This window comes from Geotrypetes seraphini, chromosome 2 (genome assembly GCF_902459505.1).
Source record: "Geotrypetes seraphini chromosome 2, aGeoSer1.1, whole genome shotgun sequence".
NCBI classification, from domain to species: Eukaryota; Metazoa; Chordata; class Amphibia; order Gymnophiona; family Dermophiidae; genus Geotrypetes; species Geotrypetes seraphini.
Window position 1 is genome coordinate 105,302,576 of NC_047085.1, and position 15,890 is coordinate 105,318,465.

The 15,890-nt window shown below is 41.5% G+C and overlaps 1 protein-coding gene across 3 annotated transcripts in view; it reads right to left on the minus strand.

The window, feature by feature from the left end:
• The window catches only part of ADHFE1 (alcohol dehydrogenase iron containing 1), an 85,954-nt gene that overhangs the window by 38,722 nt on the left and 31,342 nt on the right, over window positions 1-15,890 (minus strand). For 2 of the 3 annotated variants that reach the window (XM_033934220.1, XM_033934222.1), the window contains exons 10-11: window positions 15,574-15,672; window positions 12,751-12,829 (exon numbers count right to left, since the gene is read on the minus strand). In XM_033934220.1, the coding sequence (XP_033790111.1) occupies window positions 12,751-12,829; window positions 15,574-15,672 (178 nt within the window). The remainder of the gene's footprint in view (window positions 1-12,750; window positions 12,830-15,573; window positions 15,673-15,890) is intronic. The other variant, XM_033934221.1, reaches the window with a different exon arrangement.

The window sequence follows — 15,890 nt, forward strand, 5'->3', positions numbered from 1 at the left end:
GCATTTTTTAGCATGGGCTATGACTAAAAACCATACTACAGTTTTGTAAAAGGGGGAGAGGTTAGTTTGTGATTACATATTCCATATTAGGTGAAGGTGTTTTCTGTGACCTGTTTGTATGAAAGACATGGTTTTTTGTTAGCGTTAACTAGCCTTGTTTGCGAAATGCATCAGGCATGGTTCTTGGGAGCACCTTGAATTAACCTGATTTGAATCTCCTTATTTTTTGTCAATCTTCTTTTGTTTCATGTTGGATTCTTTGGACTGCTTGCCTTGTTGTTTTGTTGCAAGTTAACATACATGGAGTGGAACATACACTTGGGTTACAGATGGTTGATGTAGAGTGAGGCAGTTGAGAGGAATTGTAAATTTGGTTATCAATATAGACATATTTCGGATAGTATTACTGCTTTACAAATATTTGAACACTTTTATATATGCATGGAAAGGGTTCAGAGTTAAAAGTCCTGGGTAAGTAGGTGGGAAGGGAAGGAAGGGGGATTTGTTCAGAGATGTTTGGAGGTTGCATAGAAGAAAAACTGTGCATTGGTATGCTAATTTTTGTTTGTTTTGAATTTAATAAAAAAAAAAAAAAAGAAACAGAGGGTAGGGGTGAAGGGCCACTACTCGGACTGGATGGGGGTCACGAGTGGTGTTCCGCAGGGCTCAGTGCTCGGGCCGCTGCTATTTAATATATTCATAAATGATCTAGAAACAGGCACGAAGTGTGAGATAATAAAATTTGCGGACGATACAAAACTATTTAGTGGAGCTGGGACTAAAGAGGAATGCGAAGAATTGCAAAGGGACTTGAACAAATTGGGGGAATGGGCGGCGAGATGGCAGATGAAGTTCAACGTTGAGAAATGTAAAGTATTGCATGTTGGAAACAGAAACCCGAGGTACAACTATACGATGGGAGGGATATTATTGAATGAGAGCAACCAAGAAAGGGACTTGGGGGTAATGGTGGACATGACAATGAAGCCGACGGCACAGTGCGCAACAGCCGCTAAGAAAGCAAATAGAATGCTAGGCATAATCAAGAAGGGTATTACAACAAGGACAAAAGAAGTTATCCTGCCATTGTATCGGGCGATGGTGCGCCCGCATCTGGAATACTGCGTCCAATATTGGTCTCCGTACCTTAGGAAGGATATGGGTTACTCGAGAGGGTTCAGAGGAGAGCGACACGCTTGATAAAAGGGATGGAAAACCTCTCATACGCTGAGAGATTGGAGAAACTGGGTCTCTTTTCCCTGGAGAAGAGGAGACTTAGAGGGGATATGATAGAGACTTATAAGATCATGAAGGGCATAGAGAGAGTAGAGAAGGACAGATTCTTCAAACTTTCGAAAAATAAAAGAACAAGAGGACACTTGGAAAAGTTGAAAGGGGACAGATTTAAAACGAATGCTAGGAAGTTCTTCTTTACCCAACGAGTGGTGGACACCTGGAATGCGCTTCCAGAGGGAGTAATAGGGCAGAGTACAGTACAGGGGTTTAAGAAAGGATTGGACAATTTCCTGCTGGAAAAGGGGATAGAGGGGTATAAATAGAGGATTACTGCACAGGTCCTGGACCTGTTGGGCCGCCGCGTGAGCGGACTGCTGGGCATGATGGACCTCAGGTCTGACCCAGCAGAGGCATTGCTTATGTTCTTATGTTCTTATGTTCTTAAGTGGAAATAAAGAAGTAAAGAAGAAAACAGATAAATGGGGGCAGGGCATGGGCAGGTTAGGGGGCGGGGCGGGGCCAGGGGGGCCCTAGGGGCCCTCGAAGAATTAATCCTGCCCTGCCTGTATGTGTGAAATAAAAGAGTTGTACTGATGTGGGATGCAATTCTGACTGTGTTGGCTGAATACACATACTTTGTGACTTCAGCAGAAAGAAGATGATTCCTGTGATTGAGTTAGCCTTTATATAAGATCAAAGAGAGAAAGTTGGGAGTGTTAGACCTCAGATTGGACCAGATGACTTCCCTCAGTCCAGAACTACAGAAGAAAAGGAGGAAAAAGAAAAGCAGAGAATTTTGTGAAGATTTGGAATCCCTATTTGCAGATTTTGCCTCCGAGAGCCCAGAGCTGCATTTTGAACAAACTTCAACTGAGCGCACATCCACCTGGGGTGGGTTAGATTTGGGTTGTGGGGGGAGGGTGGGGGGTGGGGGCTTCAGTGGTGGGGTGGCTTTTGGCCTTGGTTTTGCCATGGGGCACTAAGAGTATATGTGTCTTATGGCTCTCTTCTCTTTTTCCTGGGAACAGTTTGTTGTTGGTTTGGGAATAGTTGGGGGAGGGCTGGGTAGAAACTTGATGACTGCCTTCTTTGTTTCATGATTTGTATTGTGGTGTTACTCTGTTTTGGTTGTTTCCCGTGTTTTGTCATCAATAAAAATTGTTTCAACCTAAGAAAAGCAGAGAATGAAGAGTGAAAAAAGAACAGCTGAAGAGCAAGATATGATGGAAAGATCTATGCTTGAAGTGGAAAAGGGAGATTCAGAAGATGTGGCCTATGAGCCAATGGAGGAAGCTCCTGTTGCTCTACAGAAAGATAGGAAGAGGCCAAAATATAATACTGAGGATATAACCAACATATCCCTTGCCAGTTTAAGACACATACTGGACTGAGAGAGACAGCAGAGATTGATTGAATTCTTGCCTGGATTGATGCAGGACTCATCACTCACTTGGACACTGCTTTGGTGATTCATCACAACAAGGTGAAGAGGGCTCAAGCAAGAATCATTAAAAAATTTGGATGTAAAGTTTGAGGAGGAATTTCAGCAGAATGGCATCAGTTGCATTTTCTTTTTTTTTTTTTTGTAGATTCTTTATTCTTTTTTAAATCTTACATCAAGTGAAATATATGTAATACATACAATTTTAAACGAACACTTGAAATATCAAACAATTATTCTTATTTTGTAAAGTAAAGAAACCCCTTTTAACAGAATTGTATATCAAATTACCCTTACAATGATTTACCCTCCCCAACCCCCTATATGTTCTATCCATGTGCTATGATATCTGATCATTAGAGAAATTAGCCAATGGTCCCCAGATTTTATTAAACTTATGAATATACCCTTGTTGTAACGCCATTACTTTTTCCATTTTGTATATATGACAAATTGAATTCCACCAAAAAGTGAAATTTAACTTAGTGTGATCTTTCCAGTTTTGAGTAATTTGCTGTATGGCGACCCCTGTCAATATTAATAAAAGTTTATTATTGTTTGCAGAAATTGGACTTTGAGTTCTCATTGCTGTTCCAAATAATATTGTATCGTATGAGAGTCCAACATGATTCTCTAACAAATTATTAATTTGGGGCCAAATTATTTTCCAGAAAGCATTTATACAGGGACAAAAGAATATTAAATGATCTAATGTCCCCACTTCTATCTTACAATGCCAGCATCTATTAGATCTAGTACTATCTACTTTTTGTAACCGTGTAGGGGTCCATAAAACTCTGTGTAACAAAAACATCCATGTTTGACTCATAGATGCTGACCTTGTAGTATGTATCCTCCAGGACCAAAATTTTTGCCATTGAGATGCAGAAATTGTCTGTCCTATCTCAATACTCCAAATGTCCCTAAGTCCTGTTCTCTTTTTTTTGTTTAAAAATCCATATAAAAACTTATACCATTTTGTGGCTTGGTGTCCTAAAAAATCTGCCTGAAAGCAAAGGATCTGCAAACTATACTGAGTGTTAAGATTTTTCCATTCAGGGAACCCTTCCTGAATAGCCTGCTTCAATTGCATCCATTTAAAATATTGTGTCTTGTTCAATCCAAATTTCTGTTGCAATTGTGAAAAACTAAGCATTGATCCATTTACTATAACATCATTCAAAGACCGTATACCTGCAATTATCCATTGCTTCCATACTATTTTGAATCCACCAATTTTGATCCTGGAATTTACCCAAATGGATTGATTTAATGACTTAGCCAATGGATCTGGTGATATATTACTAATAAATCTTAGTGTTTTCCATGTATCTAGTAGAATTCTGTTATCTTTATATCTCCTAGGCATTGTTATACTAATTAGATGTTCTAGATGTAATGGGAACAGGAGCCGCCATTCTAAGTATAACCAGTCAGGTACATTCTCCATGAGATCTGGGAGGATCCAATACATACCCTGTCTTAAAATATAGGCTTGATGATACCTATAAAAATTTGGAAAATTTACCCCTCCCTCCTTAATTGTTTTTTGTAATGATGTTAAAGCGATTCTGGGTCTTTTCCCAAACCAAACAAATTTTGTAAGAATATTGTTCAATTTTTTATAAAATGACCCCTGAAAAAATATTGGAATCATACTCATTTGATAACAAACCACAGGCAATATCATCATTTTAATTGTTTGGACTCTTCCCCACCAAGAAAGATGTAAAGGATTCCATTGCTCGCACATTTCTGTTATTTTTTTTAATAAAAGTTTTTCATTCTCTTTTACTGTGTCATCAATTGTATTTTTTATAAGAATACCTAAGTATTTTAAACCTTCCTCTTTCCATTTAAATGAATATGAATCAAATAATCCTTTGGTACAATGGACATTAATTAGAAGAACTTCAGATTTTCCCCAATTGATTTTATACCCAGAAAATTTTCCAAACTTCTCTAGTAAATTAAGTAAACATGGAATGGTATCCCCCGGTTCTCTTAAATACAATAGAATGTCATCTGCATATGCAGATAGTTTAAATTCCCAATTAGAAAATGTGATTCCTTTTATTCCCTTAGTTTGATTGATTGCAAATAATAAGGGTTCAAGAACAATGTCGAAAAGTAAGGGAGATAAAGGACATCCTTGTCTAACCCCCCTTAGCAAGTTAAATCTATCTGATAGGTTATTATTTATATTTAATCTTGCTCCAGGAGAGCTATACAATGTTTGAATCATTTTAATAAAACCGGGTCCTATACCAAACCACTCTAAAGCTTGATACATAAAACTCCATTCCATTCTATCAAATGCTTTCTCTGCATCTAACGATATTAGAAAAGCTGGGTCATTCATATTTTTTGCTAAATTTAAAGAATGAAATGCCTATCTGGTGTTATGTGAAGAGTGTCTTTTAGCAACAAATCCTGTTTGGTGTACATCAATAATAAAAGGAAGAGCTTTTGCCAATCTTAATGCTAATACTTTAGCAAGCAATTTACCATCTACATTCAACAAAGAGATGGGCCTGTAATTTGAAACCAATGTCGGATCCCTGTTTGGTTTTGGTAAGACAATAATTACAGAATCAGCCATAGTACCTGATATATTTCCATTATTTATCTGATACTGATATAAATTTAATAAATATGGTAATATAATATTTTGAAATGTTTTATAGAATTCAACAGTATAACCATCTCCACCTGGAGCGGATCCAACTCTAAGAGCCTTCAATGCTGATTCTATTTCTTTTAAAGATATATGTTCTTCCAGACTTCTTTTTATATGATCCGGAATATTTGGTCCAACAAATGAATTCAAAAATTCTAATCCATCCTGCTCAAATATTTCAGACATAAAAGACATCAACAACAAATTAGACATCATATATGACTGGTTGTTCACAAATAAACTCTCCCTTAACCTAGAAAAATCCCGAGGTATGTTATTCTCTATTAAAAACACAGAATCTCTATTAGACAACATATTAATCAAATCAACACCTATTCATATGGATACCAAAATAAAACTTTTAGGTGTCACTATTGACAGGGAACTCTCTTTTCATGATCATATAAGTTCAATCGTTAAAACCTGCTTTTTTAAATTACGTATTATTCGATCTCTAACTTCTGTACTAGAAACCAGTTCAATCATTATTCTGGTTCATTCATTAGTAATCTCCCATTTAGATTACTGCAATTCACTTCTTAATGGTCTCCCTCAAAAAGAAATCAGACGTCTACAACTAATACAAAATACTGCCATAAAACTTATATATAAAATAGGTAAATATGACCATGTCACTCCTCTTTTAAAAAAAGAACATTGGCTCCCTATCACTCATCGCATCACCTACAAAATCATCTTACTTTCCTTTAAAATAAAACTTTCTCATTTGCCCTCGTTCCTAGATAAACTTCTTATTCCTCAAAGTTCTCCACGCACACTAAGATCAACCAACCAAAAACTTCTTTTCATCCCCTCCTTAAGAGATTTCTACTATACACGGAAAGTGAACTTCGCAGTAACTGCACCTACTCTTTGGAACTCCCTACCACAGCATCTCCGTGATGAACTTCGACTTGATAAATTTAAGACTGGTCTTAAAACTCTCCTATTCGGTGATGCATTTAATAATCATTAGAACTATTATTCTTTTTCTTCCTTTTCACAACAATTTCCTTGACAAAGCAACCCCTCCCTTATGTACTACCCAACCCCTACTATTTCCCTTCTTCTTCTTTAATATGTAACTTTTCCCATCCCATTATTTTACCCTCACATTCTAGTACGTCTGGTAATTGTTTGTTCGTTTGTTTGTTTATTTTATTATATGTTCACACATTTTTTTTATTTTATTTTTTAATTTTTCTCAGTTTTCCCTATCTTTTTAATTCGATTGTAAACCAGCTAGATATTAATTTGATGGTTGGTATATCAAAATCAATAAAACTTGAAACTTGAAACTTGTTCTTTATTTTCATAAGAATCCGAAGAATATAGACTCTTATAAAAATCAAGAAATTGTTTTAAAATATCCTTAATGTTAGTGTGTGTATTGCCCCTTGTATCTTTAATTGCAATAATCTTAGATTTTCTTTTTTTTGCTTTAAGAAAATTTGCTAAAAGATTTCCAGCCTTATTTGAATTTCCATAATACTGAACTTGCTGACAGAACATATCTTTCCTCACAAATTGAGACGAGATCTCATTATATTTAGCTTTTGCTTTTAATAATTTCTGCAATATAACATGTTCCCATTTAATAATTAATTTATGTTCTAATAATTTAATTTCTTCCTCCAAATCCATAAATTGTTTTTTAAGTTGTTTTTTCATAAATGCTGTATATGATATAATATTTCCTCTCATTGTTGCTTTACAAGCATCCCATAAAATTTCAATATTTATATTTCCTGAATTATTAATTTGAAAAAATTCCTTCATCTTTACTTTAAGATCTTCTATAAAGTTCGCATCTGCAAGCAAAGCATTATCAAATCTCCAAATTGATTTAGAATATTCTGATATATCATTCTGCAGATCAATCCACACACCAGCATGATCAGAAATTATAATAGGATCAATAACTGCTTCCTCTTCCGGCGGTCCCGCCCTTTCTCTGACATCAGAGAAAGGGCGGGACCGCCGGAAGAGGAAGCAGCGCAGCAGGGCTCAGAGAAGGGGCAGGACCGCCGGCAGAGGAAGCAGCTGGGCTCACTGGCATCCGGAAACAAGGTAGACAGCTTCTCCATGGGGGAGGGGGGAGGCTGTGGGGGTGCGAGCGGTCCTTCGGGTGGGAGTGCGAGCAGTCCATCGGGGTGGGAGTGCGAGCGGTGGGGGTGCGAGCGGTCCTTCCGGATGATGAATCGGGCGTCGGGGGGGGGGGGCATCAAGCTTTCAGGATGGGGACAGGACTTCAAGGGGGGACAGGCAGACCTTCAAGGGGGGACAGGACTTCAAGGGGGGACAGGCAGACCGAAGGGAGTGAAAAAGCTATAAAATAAACCCACCAGCGTGTCAATGTGTTGAGAGGAAGAGATGTTCTGGGAAATTCTGCTGAGAAAACTCCGGGTCCATTTCCACCCCCCAGTTACCGTAGTCCACTCCACTGAACTGGTTCACACACTGAGTGGTGTTGTGCCTACGTAGTTGTTTTGGGATCTCTTCTAGTGGTTTGTCAATATCTCCTTGTGGTCCAAGTTTAGCATTGACCTTCAGAATATATTTGTGTGGCATTAGGCTATGTAGTGATCGAAATAAAAAAACAGACCTTTGCACATTTTTGCACTATATGGTGGGTGTATGAGGAGATTCACATTTCCTGCACAGCTAAGTCCTTGTGAAGTTACCTTGTTCTTTCTATATTTGACATCTAGCAAGGTCTCTATTTGGAAGGAAAGATTTAAGTTATGATAAAAGCAGATAGCGTTGCTGGTTTTAAAAAGGTTTGGACAAATTCCTGGAGGAAAAGTCCATAGTCTGTTATTAAGACATTGGGGAAGCGTCTGCTTGCCCTGGATCCGTAGCATGGAATGTTTGCTATTCTTTGGGTTTTGACCAGGTATTAGTGACCTGGATTGGCTACCATGAGAATGGGCTACTGGGCATGATGGACCATTGGACTGATCCAGTTAGGCTATTCTTATGTTATGTTCTCATCTGTAGGGGCCTTTGTTTTCACTTCTTATTTTAATGTATTTTTTTCTGGGAACTTATCAGTGTTTTTTATAATGGGAACAAAAATGGAAGAGAATTACCGTAATGTGTGTGGAATGGGGGGGGGGGGGGGGTGTTTAACTACCATAATTTCTTCAGCTAAATACCGGTAATTCAATCCACCTCAACCAGACATAGAAGAACTCACGCACCATTCACACACCCTCCAACCAAACACGTGAAAAGAAAAAAACTGTTCATTCTTATAAACAACCATATAACTTTTAATCTAGAGTTAGTGAGTATGAATTCAGCAACAAGAACAGAAATTACATGTTCATTCTTATAAACTATAACATTAACCGGTAGATCAAACGAAGTATCGAGGACAAAATAATCTAAATACAGTTACCGTAGTTACGGTAAAGTTGTAAATAAATAAAGTTTACAGGTTTATTCAGTCATCATCATCACAGTCATCTGAATCCTTGAATCCATCAAAATCCGAATTGTCATCATCGTCATTAAATAAAGTGAGCAAGGCCTGCAGACGATCCTCGTTTATTTCCGAAGTGATATCGTCATCATCATCGCTGATATCCATGTTGTTGCCTCCTTCCGCTGCACTGGTAGTACCCGTAGTGTCATTGGTTTCATAAATAATGCCCGCTTTTCTAAATCCGTTTCGAATGGTATCTGGTGTTATTTTGTCCCATGCTGAAGCCACCCACTTGCAGACTTCTGTGAAAGTTGCCCGCTTCAGCCGCCCCGCGGGTGTGTACTCGTGCGTGCCGCTCTGCATCCACTCCTCCCACTCATTTCTAATAAAAGTCTTGAATGGATGATTCACTGCGATGTCAAGTGGCTGCAGCTTACACGTCAGGCCTCCAGGTATCACAGCGATGTGGGCACGAGTAGAATTAATGTAGGCCTGAACATTTTTTTCTTTGTGGGCAGCCATGGCATCAAAAATTAACAAGGATTTTTTTGCAAAGAATCCACCCTGTCTTGCCCTAAAGCATTTATCTACCCACAATCTCATTACGTCGCAGTCCATCCATCCCTTCTTGTTGCAGTGCACAACCACACTGGTGGGCAGCTTTTCACGGGGCATAGTGACCCTTTTGAAAATGAGCATGGGCTTTAACTTAACCACGCTAGCTGAGCAACCAAGAACGACTGTAAAACACGTTCTTTCATGCCCAGTTGTGGTGATGGCAACAGATTTAGTACCTGTGGGGGCTATGGTTCTTGTCGCTGGAATGTCGAATGCCATTGGAATTTCATCCATGTTGATGACGTCCTTTGCAGTGATGCCAAGTTCAGATATTTCTTTGGCGACAAAGTCACGGAAATCAATCAATTTTTGCTGCCAGTCATCCGGAAGTCGCTGGCCAACAGTTGTTCTCATTCTAACTGATAGTCCGTTCCTTTTCATAAATTTTGAGATCCATGTGAAGCCAGCTTTGAAGTCGGGTATTCCTCTTCCATTGGCAAGTAGTTTTGCCTTCATCTGAATCGCAACAGTAGAGACTGATTGATTTTGCTCCCTTCTCGTCAGAATCCACTGCTTCAAGTCATCCTCCAGTTGAGGCCATTTTGGTTTGGCCCCACGATGTGCCCATTTTCGCGGATTGCATTTCTCCAGTTCCTTCTTATCTTTTCTCCATTCACGTACCGATGTTTCTCCAACATCGAACTCTCTCGCTGCGGCCCGGTTGCCTATTTCCTCAGCTTTCGCAACGACTTGAAGCTTAAAGTCCGCTGTATATGACTTTCGTCTCATTCCTGTCATTACGGCGGTAAATTTAAATTTAATTGATAAACTCTACTACCGGGTAGATAAATGCAGAATACCAATCTGAAGAGATCAAATTAAAATGTGGGCTCTACATGCAGCATTAATCTTTTATAGGCTTACCCAAAGGCTGAGATGCTGTTGTATAGTCAAAATAGTATTCACTGGGCAAATTACAAGGCCAGATAGAGGGAGGCCACAGCCACATGGTGAAAAGCACACCGTCAGAAAAACCGCCTTGGTGACAGGTCAAAAGCGCGCCCCCACAACCCGGCGCAGAAAACTAAGCGGCAAGCATGCTCAGACCATTGCGCATGCTTACAGAGCTGGGAGCAGGGCAGGGCGGGCGAAAGGAGAGTCGGGGCAGCGAACGGAGAGTCGGGGAAGCGAACGGAGAGTCGGGGCAGCGAACGGAAAGTCGGGGCGGGTGAAAGGAGAGTCGGGGCAGCCAGAGGAGAGTCGGGGCAGCCAGAAGAGAGTCGGGGCAGCGAACGGAAAGTCGGGGCGAGTGAAAGGAGAGTTGGGGCAGCCAGAGGAGAGTCGGGGCGGGTGAACGGAGAGTCGGGGCAGCCAGAGGAGAGTCGGGGCAGCCAGAGGAGAGTCGGGGCAGTGAACGGAAAGTCGGGGTGGGTGAACAGAGAGTCGGGGCAGCCAGAGGAGAGTCGGGGCAGCGAACGGAGAGTCGGGGCAGCGAACGGAAAGTCGGGGCGGGTGAACGGAGAGTCGGGGCAGCCAGAGGAGAGTCGGGGCAGTGAACGGAAAGTCAGGGTGGGTGAACGGAGAGTCGGGGCAGCAAGAGGAGAGTCGGGGCAGCGAACGGAGAGTCGGGGCAGAGAACGGAAAGTCGGGGCGGGTGAAAGGAGAGTCGGGGCAGCCAAAGGAGAGTCGGGGCAGCCAGAAGAGAGTCGGGGCAGCAAACGGAAAGTCGGGGCAGCGAACGGAAAGTCGGGGCGGGTGAAAGGAGAGTCGGGGCAGCGAACGGAAAGTCGGGGCGGGTGAAAGGAGAGTCGGGGCGGGTGAACGGAGAGTCGGGGCAGCCAGAGGAGAGTCGGGGCAGTGAACGGAAAGTCGGGGCGGGTGAACGGAGAGTCGGGGCAGCCAGAGGAGAGTCGGGGCAGCGAACGGAGAGTCGGGGCAGCGAACGGAAAGTCGGGGCGGGTGAAAGGAGAGTCGAGGCAGCCAAAAGAGAGTCGGGGCAGCGAACGGAGAGTCGGGGTAGCGAACGGAAAGTCGGGGCGGGTGAAAGGAGAGTCGGGGCAGCCAGAGGAGAGTCAGGGCTGCCAGAGGAGAGTCGGGGCGGCATGCGCGGTATACCCGTGAGCGCGGTATATAAAAATTTCTTTACATAAATTTGTGTTTCCCGCGCGCTATACCCGTGTGCGCGTTTTACACGGGTGCGCGTTATCTACGTGAAAATACGGTATGTTAAGAAGATGCTACAAAGGAAGCTGATGTGGATTGTCTGTAACCTGCATACATGTGAACTACCATTCAGGTACTTGGTGACTGCTTTAGATGGTAAGACATTAAGCAACAACAAATGGGCAGATCCCATTGGAAAAATGCTGGATTCTGCTACTGAACTGGAAATAAATCCTGTTTTTATTAAGATTGCTGTTGACCCTGATCTTCCTCAGCTCAGTAGTGAAGTGATCAAAGACTAAGCACAGATCAAAGTTATGGCTATAGAATTGTAACTACCAATTAGAACAGATATCATGCCAAAGGATCTGGCTCTGTTGGAAACAGGACCTGTGTCACAGAGCAGATGGCTCACAACAGCTCTATGGTTCATGAGAATATGGATTTCCAAGCATAATCTGAAAGGAAAGAATCTGAAAAACTTAAAAATGATTGTAGAGATCTATGTTGGAGTTTATATGATAATTTGGTTCAATATAAAAATAAATAGCAATTGTATACAAGGTCCCAGGCATCAACTCTTCCACCTGAAACTGTTGAAAGAACAGTGTGAAAACATACGGAAGGTAATCATGCTACAGTGAGGTCAGCTTGGTATGGTTACAGTCAGTGACATAGTAAGGGGGGCATAAGAACAGCCTTACTGTGTCAGACCAATGGTCCATCAAGCCCAGTAGCCCATTCCCAGGGTGGCCAATCCAGGTCACTAGTACCTGGCCCAAACTCAAAGAGTAGTAACATTCCATGCTACCGATCCAGGGCAAGCAGAAGCTACATGTGTGTCATTATTCACTAACGGGAGCTAGCTGCTAAACTGTTACTAAAATTACAGTACTACAGTTATACTACCATTAACTGTCCTAAAAATTGCCTTCACTCTGTCTAGAAGTTTCAATTTATTGCCTCAGGATTTCAGGACCCTTTTCTGCAACTCATTTGATCTCCTACCATACCTCTTGGGGGTGCAAGCCCCACTGATTAGGAACCCCTGCTGTAGGGTATAACAGGATTAAATCAGTCTTTCAGCAAATAGAGCCAGCTGGTGAGTCAAGCCAAGATGTCTTACAATAATAAACCTCAATCATATTTTCTTATATATGATATACAAATATGTTAATACATTGTAAACACATGCAGCTACTCTCAAGTAATGATAAAATGTACATATATAGGTTTATATACCACTATTGGATGATCCACCTTGTAATCCTTTGCTTTGTAGGTCTTCACTAAACCTGAAATAGGGTAAGACATTCCATGGCTAGGAAAAGAAAAGAAAGAAAGAAATTCCATCATTTTATATCTGAAATGAAGTAAAAGTGAATTTAAGTTTTACAGGCTCGATATTCAGCTTTTTTTTTTTTAAGTGCTGACTGCCAATGGCTAAATTAGACCTGGATTTCAATACCAGGTCATGTCTGGGCACCAGAACAGAATATCTGGACATGACCATGTATGTGATAGCCATTGGCAGTTATGTGGATCCTAGCTCCCTTATGATCCCCACCCAAGTGGATCTGATCTCCCTGTCCATATCTTCCTAATGATTCCAATTTTATTTCTATAGCACCATTCTCCCCTTCCAATTCCAGCCTTCCTTAGGAAATCTATGCACCTCTGGGAGTTACCCAGAGGTGATCCCTAGTATAGTAGGTCTGGGCAGCAACAATCCCCTTCTGCTCCCACCTAGGGTTACTAGACATCCGGATTTATCCAGACATGTCCCGAGCAAGAGGCCAAGTTGAGGGGGCGTGGCCATAGGTCTGGATTTTACGAAGGTAAAATCTGGTAACTCTACTCCTACCCTATCTAGCTCCAAGTTCAAAATGGGGGTGCTGATCCCTAGCAGTAATCTTTCAAATGGAAGAACCATTTCAAGATGGGGTTTTCTAAAGGGACTAGGACCCAGATGCACTAAAGTCAGCGATCGTCGCTAAACCTGTTTTGACAGCTTTAGCAATGATCGCATTTGCCAACCCGATGCCCACAACGGTTCACCGTGTGTTTTCCCCTCGATTGCCCATTTTCTGATCCGGCCATACAAATTGGCTAAAACCCCAAGCAAACTAGTCAAGCGATTGATGCAGAAGGCATTCACTGGGACAGAGTGTCGATGGTACCAGTATGCTTTTTGATAAGGTCTGCAACCTCTTCCACCTTTTCTCCAAAAAGTCATTTCCTTGGCAAGTAGCATCCACCAACCTCTGCTGAACAGCTGGTTCCAAGTCAGAGACGTGCAGCCATACAAGTAAGAGTCTGCGCATCACTATACTTTGTACAGAGATCCTGGATGCTACATCACAAGTGTAATAGGCACATCAACTCAGGAATTTCCTGAATGCCTTCTGCTTCCTGGCCAACTGGCAAAGCGATTCGGCCTGCCCTGGTGGGAGAGTATCTGCCGAATCCAGCATACTGTTCATTAAGGATCGCAAGTAATTGCTTGTATAGAGCTGGTAAGACAGTGTGGGAGATGAGCATAGAGACCTGATACATTTTCCATCCAAATGAGTCCAGCATTTAGTTTCCCAGCCTGGGGGTGATGAGGCATAGTCTCTAGAAATCGTGGCCCACTTGAGCACAGATTCTACAACCAAGGAATGATCAAGCAACTGAGGCTCATCATATCCTGGTGCACTCTAGATCTGGTACATGGTATCAATTTTTTTTTTTTTTAAGCGAAGATCAGTACCGGCAGAGGAGACTCCCAATTCTTCACTTATTTATTCATTCATTAATTCAATTATTCATTCATTGATTGATTCAATTTTTTAGCCCGTCCTCCACAAGAAGTTCAAAACGGGTTACAAATCAGGTACTCAAGCATTTTCCCTATCTGTCCCAGCAGGCTTAGTGTCTATCTAATGTACCTGGGGCAGTGGAGGATTAAGTGACTTGCCCATGGTCACAAGGGGTTTGAACCTACAACTTCAGGGTTGTAGCTCTAACCACTAGGAGGTGACTCAGTCCAGAACTTCGAACATCTCAGCCTTGGGTTCACCCTCTAGTTCCAAAGGAATTGGGATAGCAGCTGCCACCAACTTGAGAAAAGATGGGAAGGAAAGGCTCTCAGGTGGAGATGTTCTTCTTTCCTTTGGAGGGGAGGGGTTGGATGGTATTCCACACGGTTCCTCCTTCGAGAAATAATGTAGATCTACTTCAGACTCCCACAAACAATCTGAATTGGTGTCAGTTAAAACTTCTTCATGGGAGGTTTATTACCATGCCTGTCTCAGCCGTGAGGAGCGATATACTACTAATACTACTTATCATTTCTATAGAGCTACTAGACATACGCAGCACTGTACATTAAAACATTCAAAAGAAAGTCCCTGCTCTGTAGAGCTTACATTCTTCCCCTGGGGTCCTGTGCAGAAAACTGGAAGCATTTCAGAGAAAGCTACCTTGGCGGTTCAAGTCTTTGATCTTTGATCTAAAATCCTAAATTTGGCATTTAGAATCTTTTTCTATTAATTTCTTTGTCAATGGTATCATATGCATCACAGCAGCTGGCTCCTCCCAAGTGCTTTCTAACATGCTATCTAACATGTGAGATCCACTTCTGTCACATCAGGCAGAAATGTTATCAAGCAATCTTCATGGTCACCAGTCACCCAATTATCTACACTCTCAATGCTCTAATCACTAATAGCCATGGTTGCCTTAGCCTTGCCCTCTTGGGCACACATTCCTGAAGATACATCATCAGTGCAACAGAATAACATATCACATGGAAGGCAGATTCTAGCTATTGGCTCATTTCATGCTCTTCTAATTTAGTATTCTCCTTTTGGAGATCTTGCTTTTCTAAAGTTATGAAGAGTGCAAAGAGAAAAGTTGGACCCTTCTACTATATCTTTGAAGACCTTCTCTCCATAATTCTCTGTCTGCCTCAGTTCTTCCTGGCCTGCCTCTCTAGCTTACAGACCATAAGGCCTCCTGTTAAGCAAACATGAGTGGGCCTGAGACCTCTAGTTGAATAGAGAGAAGGCACCCTATACTTACCAGAGATGAACCCCAGCATTTCCAAAGCCAATGCCAGCAAATGCACTTGCCAAATGCATGGAAAACCTGGCTTCACGATCTTCAGGGTTTCTGACTGTTCTGTAACAATACAACGGTTAATATTCAGATCTTTGACTTTTTCAAGGGAGTTGCCTTTAGATCTTCTGATGATAAAGTCCATGTGGTTAATGGAAACAAGAAAGCTTTTTTTCTGGATTACATGAGCACGTTGAACGTTGTCAAGTGACATATGTACAAAGCTGGAATGTTTGGTCTTTTTGTAAGCACAGTTAAGCTTGTCCATTTACCACTGTTGT